The sequence below is a fragment of the Ahaetulla prasina genome, chromosome 2 (genome assembly GCF_028640845.1).
Source record: "Ahaetulla prasina isolate Xishuangbanna chromosome 2, ASM2864084v1, whole genome shotgun sequence".
Taxonomy (NCBI): Eukaryota; Metazoa; Chordata; class Lepidosauria; order Squamata; family Colubridae; genus Ahaetulla; species Ahaetulla prasina.
In genome coordinates, this window is record NC_080540.1 from 920,077 (window position 1) to 942,118 (window position 22,042).

The 22,042-nt window shown below is 52.5% G+C and overlaps 1 protein-coding gene across 2 annotated transcripts in view; it reads right to left on the bottom strand.

Annotated features, from left to right (window-relative positions):
• Positions 1 to 491: 491 nt before the first annotated feature.
• LOC131192792 (beta-1,3-galactosyltransferase 4-like) overlaps positions 492 to 22,042 on the bottom strand; it is a 48,340-nt gene continuing 26,789 nt past the window's right edge. The window contains exons 1-2 of one of the 2 annotated variants that reach the window (XM_058172313.1): positions 15,388 to 16,235; positions 492 to 3,270 (exon numbers count right to left, since the gene is read on the bottom strand). In XM_058172313.1, coding sequence (XP_058028296.1) covers positions 2,188 to 3,243 — 1,056 coding nt within the window. In that variant the 5' untranslated portion in view covers positions 3,244 to 3,270; positions 15,388 to 16,235 and the 3' untranslated portion in view covers positions 492 to 2,187. Of the gene's footprint in view, positions 3,271 to 15,387; positions 16,236 to 22,042 lie in introns of those variants that run through there. The other variant, XM_058172314.1, reaches the window with a different exon arrangement.

The window sequence follows — 22,042 nt, forward strand, 5'->3', positions numbered from 1 at the left end:
TTCTCCCGAATAGCTGGGACTTGGGAGGCAGAGAATAGATGGGGTGGGGCCAGTCACAATTTTTACTACCGGTTCTCCGAACTACTCAAAATTTCCGCTACTGGTTCTCCAGAACTGGTCAGAATCTGCTGAAACCCACCTCTGCTGGAGACCCTCTGCTTTTGAATATATTCGAGTGGGGTGGTGGTGGTCAACCTTGGCCACTTTAAAGCAGGGGTGAAATGCTCCCGGTTCAGACCGGCTTGCCCAATCCGGTAGTGATGGCGGCTGGTGGTTCGGAGAATCGGTGGCAAAAATCCCTGGCCCTGGCCCTGCCTCTGCTGAGCCGCACCATCAGCAGAGGTTGTTTTTTTTTTTACTTTTAGAAGCAGTTTTTCTTCAGCCGAAAACATGCCTTTAAAAGTAAAAAAAAAGCCTTTGAGGATCCCAAGGCTCAGCTGAGATCGTCAGAACCCTTTAAACTCTTTTTTTTAACAACCTCTTCAGCCAAACACGTTGTAAAAAAAAAAAAGTTTTAAAAGGCTCCTCTGGTGATTGCAGCTGAGTTCCTCATCAGCAGAATCTTAAAAAAACATGTTTTCTACAAGCTCTTCAGCCGGTAGGGAATTTTTTTAGATTTCACCCCTGCTTTAAGGTCTGTGGACTTCAGCTGGCTGGGGAATTCTGGGAGTTGGTCTTAAAGTGATCCAAGGTTGATACCGCTATATTTGAGGAAGTTTAGGAGTGGCAAAGCCCACAGCTGGGTTGTCAAAATTTTGCAAAACTTTTATGGATCATAAACAGAAAGTTTGGAAGAGTTCTGAAGTTTCTAATGGGACAAAAAGAAGCTTAAGAACTCTCAAGATAAGATTCATTTCTGAAAAGAAATCATTTTTCCGGTGCTTGGGCGCCGAAATCAGCCGGCCGCCTTCCAGAAACAGGAGTTATGAGTGCCTGGAAGGGACCCCTTGAAAGTGGCAGCCCCAGACTTTCAGAAAGGCCAGGGCCACCATTTGGCTAGGTGAGGAGTGGACGTGCGCACACAGCCGGCAACCGCCAGGCTGCCATGGAGCTGCCGCCCAAGAGACCCGCATTGCTTCACTCAGTCGTCCATGGGCTGCCGCCTGGCTAGGACCCCCCAGACTTTGACTGGCTGCCCGCTCCTGCATCGACGGAGCTGCCACCTAACTAGCAGAACCCTGGCTGTACCCAGCTCAGAGAGAAACAGCTGTTCGTCGGAGCATGGATGGCACCCGGAAGCCAGGCAGGATGAGACAGGATGGGTGGCTAGGGGCGTGGCCGGACTGCGGAGGCCATCTAAGTGGTCGGTGCAGCGGTGAAATGCTACCAATTCGCTCCGGTTCAAGCTGCGCTGCGCAATTGCCAGAACCTTTTTTAACAGCATTTTTTTACTACCTATTCACTCGAAACAGTAGTAAACAAATGCTTTTAAGAAGTGAAAAAATGAAATAAGCCACGCCCATCCAGTCACATGACCCCCCCACTACCAAGCCACACCCACAGAACCAGTAGCAACAAATTTTACATTTCACCACTGGGTTGATGGGAGGGGTGGGGTATACACACAGGGGCAGTAGGGCACAATATAAGCAGCGGGTGAGCTAACCAAGGTAGCACAAACTGATTCCTTTTGGACGGTCGCTTCGTGCCGGGACACATTTCCAGATAAACAATCTAACATCAACTTGTGTTGCTGGCTTTTCTTACGCTGGACACCACAACGTGACAGAAAGATTATTGTTGTTTGATTTATTTTTTTTATGGATTTATTCCATTATTCCAATCAGCCATGGTGACACAGTAGTTAGAATGCAGAACTGCAGGCTGCTTCTGCTGACTGCCAGCAATTTGGCAGCTCCAATCTCACCAGGCTCAAAGTTGACTCAGTATTGCATCCTTCTGACATGGGTAAAATTAGGATCCAGATTTTTTGGGGCAAGAGGCTGACTCTGTAAAATGCTTAGAGAGGGTTGTAAAGGACTGGGAGAGTGTGCTGCCCATGCGAGGCTCCTTGGTACTTCGGCACTTCCTCCTCTGAAAGGCCACAGCGCCTGAAGGGGAGACTCATCCCGCAATCCAGAGCAGGGAGTCCGTCTGCTGGGTAGAATTCCCAACAGTGCTCCTGCAAGTGCAAAGCTGGGCGGCCAGTCCCGGGCGCCGCTCCACCAGGGCTCACAGATCATCCTGCTACTGCTCCTCCGAGGCCGTCAGCCAGGTCAGCACTTTGCAGCGGGCCAGGCCGAGGAGGCGCTGCCAGGTGGAGCAGGGTCGCTCGGGCTCTGCCCACATGGCCAGCATCTGGACTGGTGCCACACCGTGTATGCTGAAGAGCACCTCCCTGTAGCAGCAAGCGTCGGGCGGGTAACGAGTGGACCTGGCCATGTGGGCCAGGTGGCGTGGGGCAATGCCAGCATGGCGGGCGCACAGTCCCACAAAGGCATCCTCCACGGGCAGCAATGGCAGGTGGCGGGCAGCTGCCAGCACTGCAGTGGCGGCCGAGCCAGAGAGCACGTAGGCGGGGCCGCTGCAGTAGGGTGGGAAGATGGGTGATGGGTAGAGCGAAGCGGGCACGTAGTGGCGGCTGTGGGGATCACGGATGGCCACCGCTAGCCAGTGGACGTGGCCAAGGTAGGCAGCATCCGGGCCCTCCAGCGTCCGCAGGTGGCTCGCCAGGGCAGGCAGGTTGAGGAAGACATCATCATCGGCCTTGAGCAGGAAGCGGGTGGCAGGGCAGTGGGTGGCGGCCCAGCCCAGCAGTGTCAGGGTCTTCAGTGTCAGGTTGGCGTAGGTGTCGGCGAAGTGTCCCTGAAGCAGGTCCCCGTGCTTGGTTGCCTCGTGCTCCAGTGCCGCCTGCAGCGCCACCTCCCCGGGAAGCCCCAGCACAAAGATGGTGCGCACTGCCAGGCCGCCGGCCTCCTGCACCATCCCCCAGCTCTGCCGCACTGCCACCCGCTGTGCCGCATGCCCGGGAGCACTGGCCACCAGCACCAGCAGCCCTGGGGTGGTGGCAGGCAGGTCACAGGCTGGCGGGGACAGCAGGAAGAAGGCAGTGGTGGGCAGGAGTGGGTGGCTGTTGGCTGTATGGGGCTCCCCCACACCACAGACCCACAGCAGGAGGGGCAGCAAGCGCGAGAGCAGCTCCTCGTGTCTGCCACCCACAAGGAAGGTGAGCGCTAAGAGAATGGCAAGAAAGCCCAGCAGCCAGGCCAGGCAGCGTAGGCAGCGCTTTGGGAAGGGCGGCATGGCGGCCGTAGGCAGTGGTAGGATGGCCTGTAAGAGAAAAGAGCATCAGCTCCACCTGAGGACAAAGGGCGGCCCCACTTCCCCTACAGGGCTCTCCTGAGGCAGCTCGGTGTCACGCCACATGCTCTGTAGGGACGAACCTCCGAGGCCCCCGAGAAAGACTACCAGGGCCAGGATGAGACCTCAGCAGCCAAGTTCAGATCCAGGGGAAAGGAAATCTGGAGATCAAGTCAGGCCCAGGGTCCCCCTTCCCTCCTCGGTCCCACCCAGACCATCAGGGCATCCTTGCCTGGGCCTCGCAGGGTGTGGGTGCTGGGAAGAGGTCCAGAAGGATGGACCAGCAGCAGCTCTGCAGGCCCACCCAGAGGGCTGCTCAGGTCCTCTGGAGATCATGGCTGGCCAACCATCCACCTTCCTACCTTCTGTGGACAGGCTGCTGCCTGTAGGGGTGGATTGGGCCCTGGGCATGCCTGAAGCAGGGGGACCTCTGATTCCACCCTAACCACCCTCCTCAAGGTGCCACAGGGGCTTCTGGGTATTTCCAATTGGGGGGGGCTGCATGGTCAAGCAGAGATGTCTCTAAAACAGCCTCCGAAGGCTGCCTTTGCCTCTCCTTCCAAAGTGTCCCCCTTCTTGTGCCAGCTGAGTCCTTCCTGCTGGCTGCAGCAGAGGCCACACCCCTCCCCACTAGGGCTGGGGGCATTTAGGAGAGACCCGGCTTGGCCTGGATCAGGAGGGGTCCCTCCCCGAAAGGAAGGAAGGTCATGTTTCATCAGTAACTGAGTTGAAACATGCCTGGGATAAACGCATGCCTAACAATAGACACAAACAGCATCTACAGGCTGTGGGAAAAGGACCCGAAAGACTTCAGCACCTCCACCACCAGCAATCGGTACCCAGGTGAGCAGCATTGTAACTCCCAAGATTAACATCAGGCCAACAATCAAGAAGTAAACAGCAGCCCAATCAAGGAACTGACAAACAAGCTCACAATGAGCAGCCCAGCCTCATGTTCCAAGAAAGCAACGCAGCTCAGAAAGCCCAAGGACCCCTCATTTCAACCCTCATTGAGCTACACGTATTTTCCTTTATTGGCAAACTCAAACAGAGACCATGGACTCCATGGACCGCTGGCTCAGTTGTCCGTGTTTTGTTGGGCTGTCCCAGGAGAGAGCGCCATGCCCAGCCTCCCAATGGGTGCCGCTTCTGATGCCTGGGCAGCAGCTGGCAGGAAGCCTCTTAGGCTTTCACAATGGGTGAGGCTGTACGATTTTGCCTTTTCTGGGGCGATTTGGGCACAGAGGGGAGCTACCAAGAAAAGAGAAGGTGGCAAAGGGTAACCAGGGCTGCTGAGATGCCACTTCAGGTGGACCAGTTTCTCCCTGGCTCTGCCCTCCCAGAGCATGCCCACTCTCCATTGAAAGAGGAGGACGGGGGGGGGGGGCAGAATCATTCCTGACATGGGCTGGAGGGAAGCCAGGAGTCCCCCTGTTCCCCCCTCCCACCCAGCTGGGGGTCTTTCAGGGCACAGGATTACCTTTGGGGTTTCCACAGGAGAGGAGAGGAGAGGAGAGGAGAGGATCCGTGTTTCCTGGCACTGTTGCAACCCAAAATCTACCCACAGAGGTAACACCCAGGGTGGGCGGAGCCTGGCTCTGTCGAGGGAGGGGCAGAGAATAAAAGGGCCCCTTTTGCCCAGTTGGCAACCATCGGCCTGGTTTGCTTTCCTCTCAGTGGACTCAGGCTGAGCGGCTGGACTTTGGTCAGGGAAGGTTCTGACAGCTGAAGGATATAAAATAAGGAGAATCCTTCAAATGGGGAAAGCCCCCATAATTTCTCTAGGAAAGGAATCCCCCCTTCATAAGAAGAGGCCTCAAATCACGTGAGAACGGATCAAATTACCCACAGGACTGTCTGTGCTTTTTGTGGCTGTCTTGCAAAAGTGACAAACTGCAGGTAGGCAACAGGAAACAGGATTAAGAAAGTTTCACTGAAGTAAAGTCAAAGGGAACATTGTACCCAGCAGGACAAATGCAATTAAAGCAGATGTAAACACTGATAGCAATAACACTTATACCGCTTCATGGTGCTTTTATAGCCCTCTCCAAGCGGTTTACAGAGTCAGCACCTTGCCCCAACAATCTGGGTCCTCATTTTACCCACCTCAGAAGGATGGAAGGCTGAGTCAACCTTGAGCCTGGTGAGATTTGAACTGCCGAACTGCAGGTAGCAGTCAGCATAAACAGTTTTATAAACTTCTATAGACTGTTTGGTATAAACTGTTTCAACTCCTACCCTCGAAAGGACGCTAAAGAGCCCTGCACACCAGAACAAGTAGACACAAGAACAGTTTTTCCCCGAACACCATCACTCTGCTCAACAATTAATTCCCACAACACTGTCAAACTAGTTACTAAGTCTGCATTACTATTAATCCTCTCATCGTTCCTATCACCCACCTCCTTCCACTTATGACTGTATGACTGTAATCTTCTTGCTGATATCCTTAAGATTTATATTGACTGTTTCCCTATGACTATCATTAAGTGTTGTACCTTATGATTCTTGACGAACGTATCTTTTCTTTTATGTACACGGAGAGCCTCTGCACCAAGACAAATTCCTTGTGTGTCCAATCACACTTGGCCAACAAAGAATTCTATTCTATTCTATTCGAAAAGTTCAGTAGGACATTGGGACATTAAAGGTAAAAAGCTGAAGACTGGAAAACAGGAAGAAACTATTATTCCGATAGGCGAGTCAGTTTGGCCAAGCAGATTAGTTAAGTTTTAACCACACAGTCTAGTAATATAGTGGAGAAATTAATTAACCGCTTGCCTCAGTTTGTTACACTTATGCTGCAAGGATCGTAAGGAAACAAGAAATAAAGGTTGAGAAATAAAAAAGGCCCAACAGGTAGTATGGGAAAAGGGGAACTGGGCAAAAGGTGGGGAAAGAGATTAAGGGGGGGGGAAATTCATGGGGAAACAGGCATTCTGGGAAGATTGCAACCTTTGTCCAAGGGGGCTGCAGGGAGGGGCTTGAGGGTCGGGTGGAGGGAATAAAAATCGGAGGAAAAGTATTCCTCGGTATTTCTACCTGCTGGCCAAAGGCTCTTGCAAGAACGTATTTTACAATTTACATGCAATGTAAATTTAGATGCTCCTTCACTTGTGACTCTGTCAAATTTCTGACTGCTGAGTCTGTTTCCCTGGAAGGTTTTTAAGAAGAGGCTGGGCAGCCACTGGGCTGAAATGGTATATAGGGTCTCCTGCTTGAGCAGCAGGTTAGGCTAGAAGACCTCTAAGCTCCCTTCCAGCTCTATTCTACTTTTTTTTTTCTTTTTCCATGCCTAAAGTGGACTAGAACTCTCAGCCTCCCAGTTTCTAGCCTGGTGCCTTAATGTCTAACTCAAACTAGCCGGGGGGGGGGGGAGGGGGGAATACACAGGTTCACAATGCAAATATGAACTTGAATTATACTAAAATACAGAAATTGATATTTTCTGAACCACTCTTACTTTATCAAAGCAGTAACTTAGCTTTGGGAAATAGTTATTCATTTGATGGTTACAAATCAATTCAAGATGTCTGCACGGTTCAAATCCCTTTATCGTCTAAAGTGGGGGGAAAACCGGAGCAGCAGGTTTTTTCTCCATGGTTTAATGGCTGTAGGCATGGAATAAATTTCCTACTGATACTAAATGCATCTTTGCTCTTTCTCACTGCTCCTCCGATTCTCCTCTAACCCTAACCCTGCCTAACCCTTACATTCACTTTACCTTCATAAGGTTAGTGTATGTGGCCAAAAACCATGAGGGGGTTGGGATTTTTTTCCCAACTAATAAATATTATTAAAAGTCACAAGAGATTCTTCAGTTACGAAGATGAGAGATTTTTGGCTCATTGCTGCTGCAAAGTAAGGGTTTTTTAGGTCTGGGGGTCAGGGAGGGGGCTTTGCAACCTCTAGTGTGGGGTCCTTGGCGATCTCGGAGCTTTTTTGCAGACATTTTATAACCAAAATAGCTGACATCCTCAGGGCACCAGGGGCCCCACAGTTCAACCCTCAGCTGCGAATATTCTACGGGAACCTCTGGTCCGGTTTTTTTCTTATGATGCATCACAAATAAAGAGGAATAAAACTATAGCCACAGCATCTAGTGCTTGGAGTGGGGAAGGGTCCCATGCTGGGAGCAGTTGTGGCTTCCCTCTCCGACCCCCACGGGAGAATTTGCAGAGCTTGGGGGCTTGGGGCCTGGGCCGGCATAGAAAATGTACTGTACCACCCCCAACCCCCTGGGCCCAACAGGCCTGGCGCCGTCAGAGACCAACCGCTTGGCCAGTGTCTCTTTCAGTTGACCCGTGAGGTGCGGGGCCAGCCTTCCCCAGGGACGCTGCACCGGCCAAGGAGGGGCCTGAAGGAGGCTGACCAGCGCTCGGGCGGGAGCGCAGCGGGGCTGGCTCGGGGTTCTCGGGCTGCTCGCCCATCCGCCCAACTGACTAAGGAGGGGGGGCAGGAATCGGCCGGGCCCTTCCTGGGCAGCACAGAACTGCAGTGGCGACGGGTGAGATTGCTGGCCCTGCCAGCCGCAAGCCCGGGAAGTCCACCCCTGCCCACCCAGACAGTAGCCGGAGCCCCCTTGGCAGCGAAGGGGTCACCTGTGAGCCACCGGAGGAGGAGCCCCGCTGGAGGGAGGTTGCTGTGTCGGGGCTGCGGTAGAAGGCACCACCTGCTGGCTCCGGCTGGCTGCTCATCCCCTTCCCTTAGCCCCTTTTGGTGGGGAAGGATGTCCCACCCATGCGTGCCTCTCCAGGGGTCCTGGGGGTCTTCCAGGCTGCTCCGGTTGCCGCTCCCACTGCCCCAGCCCTCCCTTGAATGGAGCCTCAGGGTGGGGGGGGGAGAGGAGCTGGCCCCACAGGCAGAACAGCTCCCTCTCCGGGCTAGTCCCAGCCAGGGCAGAGTGATGAAGAGCCGGGGGCTTCATTGCTGCCAGGCCTCCCACTTGGGGCCATTCCTTGGAGGCTCTCCCTTTGGGGCAAGTGCGGCTTCCTCAGCTCCAGGACGGGGCTAGTTTAATGGCAATACCCTTGGCTCAGAATCACAAAAACTCCTAGGGACCCTGGAGGCGATCCAGTCCAACCCTCGGCCCCTCTCAGATCACGGGCGATCCGAGGGGCCCCTTGGACAGAGTCAGAACACACCCAGGTCAGGCAACTTGAAACACGACAGCCTTTAGCCTCTTCCTGGGGTTTGTAAGCAAAGCCGTAACTGCCATACAGGCAGAGAACCATGGGTCTGGATATCCTAAGGCAGACCTGATGGGAAATCGTCGGCGGTCCTGGCCTGGCTCCAGCAGCTTCGCGGTGTGGATTCGGCCTGGTTCCAGCTGGCATGAATCCCGGCCCGCTTTTTCGCCTATCGGTAGGCCCGCCAGTTCCATCGGCGCTGGTTGCGCCCGGCGAGGCCTTGTGGGTTGCGAGGCGCCTGTCCAGCGGCGCCCTGTATTCGGCAGCCCCACCGGTGATGGGCGTGGTGAGGCCTCGGTGGGAGAGGAGGCCGGAGCCGAGGCTGAGGTTTGTCCCCTCTTCTGGCCTGTTACATCGCATTTTACATCGCGTGTCATCTAATGGCCCTTTGTGGCTTGGCTCGTTCCATCGTATTTTCCACCTCCCCCCCCCCATACCGGACTTTTGGTCACCTAAACTGGGTGGTCATGCACGTTCATCCGCGGGTTTTGGAGTGGACTGGACTGGATTGGACTAGTTTGGACTGGTCTATGGACTTTGACAGACCGATAGCCATTTCTACTTGATCAAGAGCTATTGTAGAATTGTTTTCCATAAGCTCACTATGGAGACTGCCGGCCTGTCTGTTCCTGCTTTGTCATCGTTATCTGGTTCCTGCTCCATCTGTCCTCCTACCAACTGGACATCCGCTGGAAGATCCACCATTTTTACTATTCTGGGATTTTACCATCTTAGCATCCCTCGCCGATTCGCACTTTTCTATGCGCTACACTGTACATGAACTCTTGCGCCTGCGAGGTGCCCCCGCCTCGCAGGAATGGCCCACGTCGCTACCAAGGGCCGGCCTCAATGACGGGTCTTGGGACCCACAGAGGTGGCATGCGAAAAGAAAGAGCCTTTGGGAGTTTTTAGACAGGGTATTTTTAAGGGGTGGGAGGGTTAGGGCGGGTGATGGGGGTAGCCCATCGGGAGGGAAACCAGTTCCAGCGCATGCTCGTGGCGACTATCAAATGGGTTCGGAGGTTATGGGGGGGGGAGTGTGTTCCTTTGTGTGAGGGTGAGTCCATCTGCACGGTAAGTGGGAGGGGCAGATATGGCGGAAGGGGGGGATCGTATCGGTTTAGGGGGTCACGCGTTCAATGTATGCAGGCGATCATGTGCCCCGATCCCCCTGACTTCTCCCGTTCCCCGGATGGTCAAGACCCTCAGAGCTTGGGCCTTCGTCTGATGTTATGCAACGCACGGTCCGTGGCCAATAAGGCCCCCCTAATACATGATCTGATTCAGGGGGGTGCCGTGGATATTATAGGCGTTACGGAGACCTGGTTGGGCACTGAAGGGGGCGTGCCCCTGGTTGAGATGTGCCCACCGGGTTTCCGTGCATTCCATCAGCCGAGGGCCCAGGGTAGGGGTGGGGGGGTGGCGGTTGTTGTTAAAGAGAGTCTAGAGCCGAGGGAGACCACCGTACCTCAGATTGCCGGGTGTGAATCCCTCTTTGTGAGGTGGGGTCATAGATGTCAGATGGGCTTGCTGGTCGCGTACCTGGCTCCTTGCTGCGTGACAGCCGCCCTGCCCGAGCTCCTGGAGGTGCTTGCCGGGGTGGCAGTGGAGACCCCCAGACTTTTAGTGATGGGGGACTTTAACTTGCCATCTGCCGGCTCGTCATTGACAGTAGCTCGGGAGTTCATGGCCTCCATGACGGCCCTGGACCTGACTCAAGTAGTGGATGGCCCCACTCACATCGGGGGAGGCACACTGGACCTGATTTTCATCTCTGGTCAGTGGTTGAAGGATCTGGACTTGAGAGATATAGTCACAGAACCTTTGTCATGGTCAGATCACTCTCTCCTTCGCCTGGACTTTCTGACCGCTACCCAACACCGCAGGGAGACGGAACCATTACGTTGGTACCGTCCCAGGCGCCTGATGGACCCAGAGAGGTTCCGGACGGAGCTTGGGCCACTTCCTGAGGGTCTGGCTCACGGCACGGCAGAGGAACTAGCCGCAGCCTGGGAACGGGCTGCGGCTGGGCCTTTAGACCGTGTCGTGCCCCTGCACCCTCTGCCCCGGCGCAGATCCCAACCGGCTCCTTGGTTCTCCGAGGAGCTGAGGGGGATGAAACGCCGGAGAAGACGCCTAGAGAGTTCCTGGAGGCCCAGCCGTTCAGAGGCTGATCGGACACTAGTTAGATCCTATACTAGGACCTACCTAGTGGCACTGAGGAAGCGAGGCGTTGCTCGCCTCCTCCCTCATTGCGTCGGCAGATAACCGCCCAGCTGCCCTGTTTGGTGACCCGCTCCTCCTTCACCAGGGGCGGGATGACCCGTGCAGGGACGTGCTGAGGAGTTTAACGGTTATCTATACGATAAAATAGTTCAGCTTCGGGACGGTCTGGACCAAAATTGTGGCGATTCGGACGGGGCGTCTGAGGGCGGTCTTGGTGATATTGTCTGGGATGAGTTTGACCCTGTGGCTCCCGAGGACATGGACAGGTTGCTGGGTAGATTGAATGCCACCACGTGTTTACTGGACCCGTGCCCCTCCTGGCTGGTGCTGGCCACTCAGGAGGTGACACGAGGCTGGCTCCAGGCGATTACGAGCGCTTCCTTGTTGGAGGGAGTCTTTCCGGCCGCCTTGAAAGAGGCGGTGGTGAGGCCCCTCCTCAAGAAGCCTTCCCTGGACCCGACTGTTTTAGGTAATTATCGTCCGGTCTCCAACCTTCGCTTCGCGGCGAAGGTTGTAGAGAGTATGGTGGCATATCAGTTTCCCCTGCACCTGGAGGAAACTGTCTATCTGGACCCGTTCCAGTCCGGCTTCTGACCCGGTTACAGCACTGAGACGGCTTTGGTCGCGTTGGTGGATGATCTCTGGAGGGCCAGGGATAGGGGTTGTTCCTCTGCCCTGGTCCTATTAGACCTCTCAGCGGCTTTCGATACCATCGACCATGGTATCTGCTGCGCTGGTTGGAGGATTGGGAGTGAGGCACCGTTATCGGTGGTTCTCCTCCTATCTCTCCGATCGTCGCAGACGGTGTTGACGGGGGCAGAGGTCGACCCGCGCGCCTCACTTGTGGGGTGCCGCAGGGTCATTCTCTCGCCCTTCTGTTCAACATCTATATGAAGCCGCTGGGTGAGATCATCAGTGGCTTCGTGTGAGGTACCAGCTGTACGCTGATGACACCCAGCTGTGCTTTTCACACCGGGCCACCCCAATGAAGCCATCAAGTGCTGTCCCGGTGTTTGGAAGCCGACGGGTCTGGATGGGGAGGAACAGGCTCAAGCTCAATCCTCCAAGACGGAGTGGCTGTGGATGCCGGCATCCCGCACAGTCAGCTGAGTCCGCGGCTGACTGTCGGGAGCGAGTCATTGGCCCGATGGAGAGGGTGCGCAATTTGGGCGTTCTCCTGGATGAACGGCTGTCTTTTGAAGACCATTTGACGGCCGCTCCAGGAGAGCTTTCCACCAGGTCCGCCTGGTGCGCCAATTGCGCCTTTCTAGACCGGGATGCCTTGTGCACAGTCACCACGCCTTGTGACGCCTCGCCTGGACTACTGCAATGCTCTCTACATGGGGCTCCCCTTGAGGGGCATCCGGAGGCTACAGTTAGTCCAGAATGCAGCGCGGGTGATAGAGGAGCCCTCGTGGCTCCCGAGTGACACCTATCCTGCGCCGGCTGCACTGGCTACCTGTGGCCTTCCGGTGCGCTTCAAGGTGTTGGTGAATGTCTTTAAAGCGCTCCATGGCATAGGGCCGGGATACTTACGGGACCGCCTGCTGCTACCGAATACCTCTCACCGACCCGTGCGCTCTCACAGAGAGGGGCTCCTCAGGGTGCCATCGGCGCGACAGTGTCGTCTGGTGACACCCAGGGGAAGGGCCTTCTCTATGGGGCTCCGCCTCTGGAACGAACTCCCCAGGACTTCGTCAACTTCGGACCTCCGAACCTTTCGCATGAGCTTAAAACTTACTTATTCATCTGCGCTGGACTGGGTTAGTGTTTTAATGGGTTTTAATGGGTTTTAGCTCTAAATTTTAATTCTGGCCAATTTTAATAAGTTTTTTAATTGTATTTTAATTTGTATTTATAGTATTGTATTTTTACTTGGCTGTGAACCGCCCTGAGTCCTCCGGGAGAAGGGCGGTATACAAATTTAAATAATAATAAATAATAAATAAAATAAATATATGAAGCCGCTGGGTGAGATCATCAGTGGCTTTGGGGTGAGATACCAACTGTACGCTGATGACACCCAGCTGTACTTTTCCACCCCAGGCCACCCCAGTGAAGCTGTCGAAGTGTTGTCCCGGTGTCTGGAAGCCATACGGGTCTGGATGGGGAGGAACAGGCTCAAACTTAATCCCTCCAAGACGGAGTGGCTGTGGATGCCGGCACCTCGGTACAGTCAGCTGCAGATGCGGCTGTCTGTCGGGGGTGAATCATTGGCCCCGATGGAGAAGGTACGCAACTTGGGCGTGCTCCTGGATGGCCGGTTGTCCTTTGAAGACCATTTGGCGACCGTCTCCAGGAGAGCATTTTATCAGGTTCGCCTGATCCGCCAGTTGCGGCCCTTCCTGGACCGGGATGCCTTATGCACAGTCACTCATGCCCTTGTTACCTCTCGCCTGGACTACTGCTATGCTCTCTACACGGGGCTCCCCTTGAAAAGCACCCGGAGACCTCAGCTAGTTCAGGACGCTGGCGGGTTATTGAGGAGCGTCTCGGGCTCCCATAACACCTATCCTACGCAGACTGCACTGGCTACCTGTTGCTTTCCGGGTGCGCTTCAAGGTATTGGTTACCACCTTTAAAGCGCTCCATGGCTTAGGACCGGGCTATCTACGGGACCGCCTACTGCCGGCTTCTATCTCCCATCGTCCGGTACGCTCCCACAGAGAGGGACTCCTCAGGGTGCCGTCAGCCAAACAGGGTCGACTGGCCGCCCAGGGGAGGGCCTTCTCTGTGGGAGCTCCGACCTGTGGAACGAACTTCCTCGGACTTCGACAATTACCTGACCTTAGGACCTTTGCATGAACTTAAAACTTATTTATTTCATATGGCTGGACTAGCCTGATTTTTATTTTTATTGGATGGGTTTTTAAAATTGTGTTATTTTACAGGGGAGTATGTTTTTTAACATTTTGGGCATTTAAATTAGTTTTTTAAGGGTTGTTTTTAAATTATTGTGTGTATTTATATTTTATCTGCCTGTTCACCGCCCTGAGTCCTTCGGGAGAAGGGCGGTATACAAATTAAAATATTATTATTATTATGATGATGATGATGATGATGATGATGATGATGATGCAGGCAAGCCCCTTTGGCCCCACGGCACAGCCCCCTTCCCGGGTCGTGGCCCCCCCTTAAGATGCTGCCCTTAAGAGAACACCTGCGCTGGCTGAAATGGGAGCTCCCTTTCTCTGGGAAGCATTGGTGGAAGGGAGCCTCCTAGAGGGCTGGGGGAGGACCTGATGTCCATTCCTGCCACTCCCCACCTCCCTTCCTTTCCAGGCTCCTCGGCCCCCTCCGTGGAGGACGTGATTGGGCTCTTCCTGGTCACCTTTGTGCTCCTGGGCTTCCTGCAGGTGCTTTCCCAGCGAGGAGGTGAGTGGGCGACTGCCTCCCGCCACCCCGGCCCCTTTGAAAGGCAGCCCCACATCGCCCCTGACCCATCGGCTTTCTCTCCGGCAGTCTTTGCAGAGAAGAAGACGACAGGGACGAAATCGGAGCCTCCGCCTGGCCCCTCGCAGCCTGCTGCTTCTCCCCCCGAGAAGGGCCAGGGGGCCGGCAAGAGGCAGCTCTCTGGACTCGGGTCCTCATCGCCGGGCCCCACTTCGAAGTGACAGGCCTCCTGCGTGGTGGAGCCTCACTCTGGATCCTGGAGGAAGGGCTGCGGAGGGTCGGGGGCATTGGGAGACCCCCTTCCCCCCCCCCCCGTGGATCTTAGTTGGCAATTTGGGGAGGGGGTATTGAAGCTACTTAGGGTTTTTCTCTGTCCATCCCGCATGCAGAAAGCGGGGATCCCTGTTCCCTCTCCGCCCCGCCCCTTTGGCGAGGCCTCCCTACCTGTCCCCGGGACCCTTCGGATGCCCTCGCTTCTTCCCCCAGACTCTCCCCACACACTGCATTGGGGGGGAGGGCTGTTAGCAGCCGTCCTGGCCTGCTCTGGGTCCCCCAGGTGGGTGGGAGGCCTTAAAGAAACCAGCCGAGGGACCCCACGTGTGGTTCTCCCCCCTCCCCGCAGTGTGAGCTATTTTGCTTTCCGAATCCTGTACTGAAGAGGCTCCCTTAGTTGGGGTCCTGCCCCCCTCCCACAACTGCAGGACGGAAGGAAAGCCCTTGGCCGGGGATTTGCATTCCCAGCACCAAAGTGCCAGCTGCGTATCATGGTGCCGATCGAGCCCAGAAAGGGAGCAAAGAGCCCACCCTGGTTCCAGGCTGTGGGAGGACCGAAGCCCCTCGGCAGCATCTCATTCTCTGGAAGATCACATGACACCAGCAACTGAGGAATTTCCCTGTGGTGCTGCCATCTGCATTTCTTCCTGTCCCCCCCTCCCTCCCAGCCAATGGGGCTTGTGGCTGGTGCCCCCCCTCCACCCCGGGCCGTGTGCCCCCCCCCCCCACGCATCCCTGGGCCTGTCGGGGTTTGCCTGCTGCAGATCCTAAGGTGCTTTCTTTGCTCTGGATCAGCTTATAAAGATTTCCTTTCCGACATCTCATGTGACTGGAGGTCTGTGGGAATAAAACTACAGGGGGGGCTTCTTGCAGGACAAGGGGAGGAGTGCCAGGGGGTCCTCCCTCCACCGCCCCACCCTCAGATTGAACCCCGGGGTTCAAGGCAGACGGCTCCCCCAGCTGTCTTTCAGCCTTTCATCGCTTGCAGAGGGAGGCGGGCACCGACCTGCGAGCAGAGCTTCTGTGTTGGTGATGAGCTGCGTGGTGGCCGAGGACCATCGTGCCACCATGGTAGCCGGCTCTCCGTGGCCTCTCCCTTCCTGAGGTTTCTTGAGACAGGGAGCTTCTCTTGTTAAGCGAATCTGGCTTTCCCAGTGACATGGCTTGTCAGAAGATCACAAATGGGGATCATGTGACTCCGGGACATTGCAACCGTCCTAAGTACGAGTCAGTTGCCAAGCGTCCGAATTTTGATCCCGATCATGGGGATGCTGCAAAAGTCGTAACTGTGAAAATGGCATCATAACTTTGAACAGTCACCAAATGAACTTTATTATTTTGGCTGCTCGCTTCCCACATTACTAAGGACAGAGAGAGAGTTATTCCGGTTCTGTTTGGCAAGTGGGGGCTCGGATTTCTTGCAGGCTCTGCGCACTTGGAAGGCGACCCTGCCACGCCCTTCCTGGCTGAGCATTCTGGGTATTGTAGGAGGTGGACTTATGGTCCAACCTCCTGCTTCAGGCGCTGGGTTGAAAGCGGTTGCAGCCTTGGGGAGAGGTGAGGCCAGGAAGGGAGACTGGCGTACCTGAGGACACTCCGTGGCCAGGGGTCCAAAACGATCCCGATGAATGCCGTTGCGGTCATCTGCCCCACCTGGCCGCCCTTTCCCACACTGGGGGTTCCATGGGGCTCTCCCGAGTTATCCAACCCCACCCCTCAGCCGGCACTATTTTCCTTGGCCGCCTCCCACTGGTCTCCCAAGGCCTTTTCTGAGCCAAGAAATCCCCCCCCACCCCTGGGGATCCACCCTAACTTCTGGGTTAAGGGCCACGAACAATGACCCTATGGAGAGCCAATCAGAGAGTTTTTATACACTTGTGCCCAAACGCCTGGCACAGGTAAGGAAAAACCTCAAAACAGGAAGAACGGTTACAGGAATTGTGTATGTCTAGTCTGAAATGGAGGGATGCAGTGGCTAAGACACTGAGCTTGTCAACCGAAAGGTCGGCAGTTCAGCAGTTCGAATCCCTAGTGCCCCGTAATGGGGTGAACTCCCCTTACTCGTCCCAGCTTCTGCCAACCTAGCAGTTTGAAAGCACGTAAAAAATGCAAGTAGAAAAATAGGGACCAGTTTTGGTGGGAAGGGAACAGCGTTCCGTGCGCCTTTGGCGTTGAGTCATGCCGGCCACATGACCACGGAGACATCTTCAGACAGCGCTGGCTCTTCGGCTTTGAAACGGAGATGAGCACCGCCCCCTAGAGTCGGGAACGACTAGCACGTATGTGCGAGGGGAACCTTTAGCTTTATCTTTAGTCTTCAATGGTGTAGGTTTCCTGCCTGAGCAGGAGGTTGGACTAGAAGACCTCCAAAGTCCCTTCCAACTCTGTTATTCTGTTCTATTCGAATGAAAAGAAGGACCAGGGTGACGTGCTTGGAGCATTTGAGTATTTGAGGGGCTACCCCAAAGAAGGCGGTCAACTTATTTTCCAAAGCACCAGAAGGCAGGGCAGGAAACAACAGTTGGAAACTAATTAAGGAGAGAGAGAACCTGGATTTAAGGAGGAACTTCCTAACAGGGAGGACAATTAACCAGTGGAACAGCTCTCTGTCCCTCCCTGGAAGTCTATAAGAAGAGACTGGCACAGCCACCTCTCTGAAATGATAGAAGGTCTCCTGGTTAAGCAGGGGGCTGGACTAGAAGACCTCCAAGGCCCCTTTCAACTCTTGTTACAGTGTTAAAATGGGGTTCCTGATGGACCTACAAAAGAGCTGGTCTCATCTACGATAGCAAATTATCCCATTTTCCAATAAAGATACTTTATTCAAGGACACTTTGGGTTGAAATATGCTGGAGGGGGCAGACGCTTAGCAGAGCCGTCCTCTTCTGTGAGAAAGTGGCCTTTTGAGAAGGTCCTCCTCTAAAAATAGGAGGTATTTTTGTTTCTTTTTTAAAAAAATACTTTTTAAAAAAAATTTATTTTTGTTTCATGAATGGACATAGGACGGGTGGCCATAATCAGCTGCGCATCGGCAGGTTTCTTTAAACCTCTTGAAAAGATGCAGAAGAAATTCAATCCACCCTCTGCAGCTGCTTATTTTGTTCAGACATCCCTCAGGCTTTCGCTAGGCCAGGCATGGCCCCTGTTCTGAAGACCCTCTGCTTTTGAATATATTGGGGGGGGGGTGTCAACCTTGGCCACTTTAAGGCCTGTGGACTTCAGCTGGCTGGGTTGTCAGAATTTTGCAAAACTTTTATGGATCATAAGCAGAAAGTTCAGAACAGAGTTCTGAAGTTTCTAATGGAACAAAAAGCAGCTTTTAAGAACTCTCAAGATAAGGTTCATTTCTGAAAAGAAATCCTTTTTCCAGTACTTCACATTCCACAGAAGTGCCAAAATCAGCAGGTTCCTACAAACAGGAGTTAGAGAACCTGGAAGTGACCCCTCGAAAGAGAGAAATCCTTCTGTGATTATTATTATTTTTATTGATTTATTCCATTTTTGTATCCACCCTTCTCAATCATTGACTCTGGGCAGCTGACAATTCTGAACTAAAAACATTTAAAACAATAGGAACATCCAAAAATAAATAACAGGTGTCAAGATAGTTGATGAATGAACTTCAGCTTCAGTAAGAGCTTCAGCCACAGCTAAGCCACAAGTTATTCCATAGTGAACGAATGCTGGCTTGTGAGGTGCCAAGATGCAGAGACCAAGATAAACAGCTGCGCTCGCAAGCAGAAACTGCTGATGTTAACTACACATAAGAAATGGAAAACGTTGGTGGGCACAGACCACAGGCAGGGCATCAGTTTGATGAGGGGATGTGGTCGGGGGATGTTTCTAAGAAATGTTGTACAAGCCTCCATTACTGGGACAAAAAAAAGTAAAGGGACGTTTAAAATTCACCGTCAGCATACTAAAAGCAGGACCCCTAAATAAACAAAAGAGAGCAAGGTTGGCCTAGTCTAGTGGTTAAGGACCCAAGCTGGAAAACCCAGAGTTCAAGTCTCATTTATTTTTTTTTATTTATTTTTTTATTTATTTATTAGATTCAGGGCGGTGTACAGCCAATTTTAAAACAGTACAATATACAGGAAGTTAAAAAACATATTCTATAGATGGCCAAATTTAAAATAATTAAATTTAAAACCCTTAAAATTCATAAAATAATAACCCGAGTTAAGTAATATTTAAAAATTTAAGCCAGTCCCGCTTGAATAAATAACTGCGTTTTCAGCTCAAACGTTTCATCTTGGCCATGAAAGCCAGCTGGGTGACGTTGAGCAGTCACTCCCTCTCAGCCAGACCTACCTCACAGGGGGAAAAGAAGAGGAAGAAGGTGTGATGGGTATGTTTGCTTCCTCAAGCTATTTATAAAAACAATAAAGACAGGCTACAAACAAATAAGACAGCAAGTGCCGCCTATGCAAAGAAGCTGAAGAAAGAGTGGACCACCTGGTAAACTTCTGCAAGAAGATCGCCCAGACTGACTACAAGCAGCGGCATGACAAAGTAGCAACAATGGTGCATTGGAAGAGCTGCAAGAAATATCATGTGCCTGCAAGCAAGGTGGGACCATAAAATAAAGTAAGTCATGGAAAATGAAGCCAAATTGCCCTGAGACTTCAGAATTCATTTATTTTATATTATTTTATTATTTATTTATTATTTATTTATTTGATTTGATTTTTATACCGCCCTTCTCCCGAAGGACTCAGGGCGGTGTACAGGCATAATAAAAAACCGACAATACAATATACAGATTTAAAATATGATTTAAAAAACTTATTTAAATTAGCCCAGTGATTAAAATTTACCATACTAAAACCCCGTTTAAAATTAATAAATTTAAGATTAAAATCCCGATTTAAGCCAGCCCCGCGCGGATAAAAAGGTGAGTCTTGAGTTCGTGATGAAATGTCCGAAGGTCAGGTATTTGGCGTAAACCCGGGGGAAGCTCGTTCCAGAGTGTGGGAGCCCCCACAGAGAAGGCCCTTCCCCTGGGGGCCGCCAGCCGACATTGTTTGGCGGACGGCACCCTGAGAAGTCCCTCTCTATGGGAGCGTACGGGTCGGTGGGAGGCGTGTGGTAACAGCAGGCGGTCCCGTAAGTACCCAGGTCCTAAGCCATGGAGCGCTTTAAAGGTCATAACCAACACCTTAAAGTGCACCCAGAAGGCCACAGGCAGCCAGTGCAGTCTGCGCAGGAGCGGTGTTACATGGGAGCTACGTGTAGCTCCCTCTATCACCCGCGCAGCTGCATTCTGGACTAACTGAAGCCTCCGAGTGCACTTCAGGGGGAGCCCCATGTAGAGAGCATTACAGTAATCCAAGCGAGAGGTAACGAGTGCAAATTCTTCTTAGCCGCATGCCACCTCTCTGGGTCCCAAGACCCTTCGTTAAGGTAAGCCCTCGATAGCTTGGAGGGCCATTCCTGCGAGGCGGGGGAACCTCGCAGTCGTAGTAGTTCGGCAAATGAATATCTCATGGAGAGATAGTCCCAAAAGTCGTGGCAAAATGTCCATCCTTAGCCGTCAAGATGTACGCCGTCCATGCCTCCACCCCTAAGTCGGCAGATTATCCTCTGGACCCAATATGGCCCCACATGCCGCTCTGCTGCTGTTAAAATTGTCCAGGCCAACCACCTCTCCGTCGCTGATGGAAAGAATGGCTCAAAGAGAGGTGAACCGCTGATGACGGTTGCGGTATGTTGGCAGGCCATAACAAAAGTCAGAGTAGGGGAGAAAGCGATGTTCCAGTCCATGACCATGAAGGGGGGAGGGAGGGGGGGAGGGGGCGCTGTTCATGCCCATACGAGTCCCGTCCCAGCACCAAAACTTAATAGCGACCCGAACACCCGGTGTCCAGCATACCACCATTAGCATCCTCCGTCGGTGTTCGGGCGCCTCAGCTATTGTTAGTATCCTTTGTTGATGTCCAGTTGGTATCTGTGGCCACAACGGCCCGAAAGCTGCTGATTCATGCCGGGCGTCTCCGCAGACCCCCCCCCAACATGGCCGCCGCCGTTCGCTGCCTAAGGGCAAACTCCGGCTCCGTACTCGGCAGCCGAGAGTTCAATGAGGCCCGAAGACCTTGCTCTCGGTGGCCGAGAGGATGACAAGACCGGGGCCCGAAGACAAGCAGCTGGGCGAGCGGCTAAACGGCATCATAGCCGAGGACTTCCAGCCGCTGTCCAACCCCCCCCAACATGGCCGCCGCCGTTCGCTGCCTGAAAACAAACTCCGACTCCGGCTCCGTACTCGGCAGCCGAGAGTTCAAAGAGGTCCAAGGACCTCGCTCCCGGTGGCCGAGAAGATGACAAGACCGGGACCCGAAGACAAGCAGCTGGGCGAGCGGCTGAACGGCATCGTGGCCAAGGACTTCCAGCCGCCGACTCCACAAGATTTCAGGAAGCCGCCATAACGCGCATGTGCAGAAGAATTTATTTTATTTTGTCACAACAATATATGTAGGTATCATACAAAAAGATTATATAGTAAATAAACACATATATGGGTAAATATAAGGAGGTATAAGCATATATATAGGACAGGAACGGTAGGCACGTTTGTGTGCTTATGCACGCCCCTTATGGTCCTCTTAGGAATGGGGTGAGGTCAATAGTAGACAGTTTTTGATTGAAGATTTTGGGATTTTGAGTAGAGACTATGGAGTCAGGTAATGAGTTCCAAGCATTAACAACTCTGTTACAGAAGTCATATTTTCTGCAATCAAGTTTGAAGCGGTTGACATTTAGCTTGAATCTATTTTTTGCTCTTTATTAAAAAAGTTTTATTTTAACATTCATATCCAATAACATATTTAATGTACCATCATATACAATTAATCAGACCTGCCCGGTCACCACCCCCTTCCTTTAACTCTCTTCCCTTCTCTACCTTCTTCTACTTTCCACAACCATCCTCCCCCTCTCTTATCTACATCCTCTCCTCCTTCCTCCCTACTCCTTTCTTCTCCCTCTTCTATCCCTCTTCCTTCCTTTCCTCTTCCTCCTCTTCTCTTTCCTACCTCCTCCTCTCTTCTACTTCCTTCTTTCCCATCATTCTGAAGTGGTAGCCAGGCAGCTCCGATCTTACATTAATTATACGTCTTCGATCATCTTTGTACATTGACCATCAATCCATTTTCTACCCTCATCCCCTCCCCCTTCCCCTTCCTCCCCCCACCCCCCAGGACTTCCCAGAACCGAATAAAGGGTATAAAACTAACAATCAAAAATTAAAATATAACACAAATCATAATCCATAGTAACTCCATAAAATCTTAACTCTCCTTCCAGAAACAAAGAAAATACATTTCTTCCAATCCATTATATATCAGACCATTCCATTCCTAGAGTTCTCAGAAATTTCCGATTGAGTTAGTATTTGTTCTTGAATAAAGTTTTTAATATCCAACCTTCATCAATCAATATTAAAACAACGTTCCATCTTCCAATATTCACCATGGGTTCTTCTAAAATGTCTTTCTTCCTTAAGCAGTCTCTCAAAAATAGTTCATATTTCCAACTTAATTTCTTAAATTTTTCTATCCAACCTTCAAGGGTAAACAATAGTCCATCTTTTCACATCTTTGACGTTTATATACATCAAATAATATTACAAATATCCAATATATCAATTGTAATAATTAAAATCT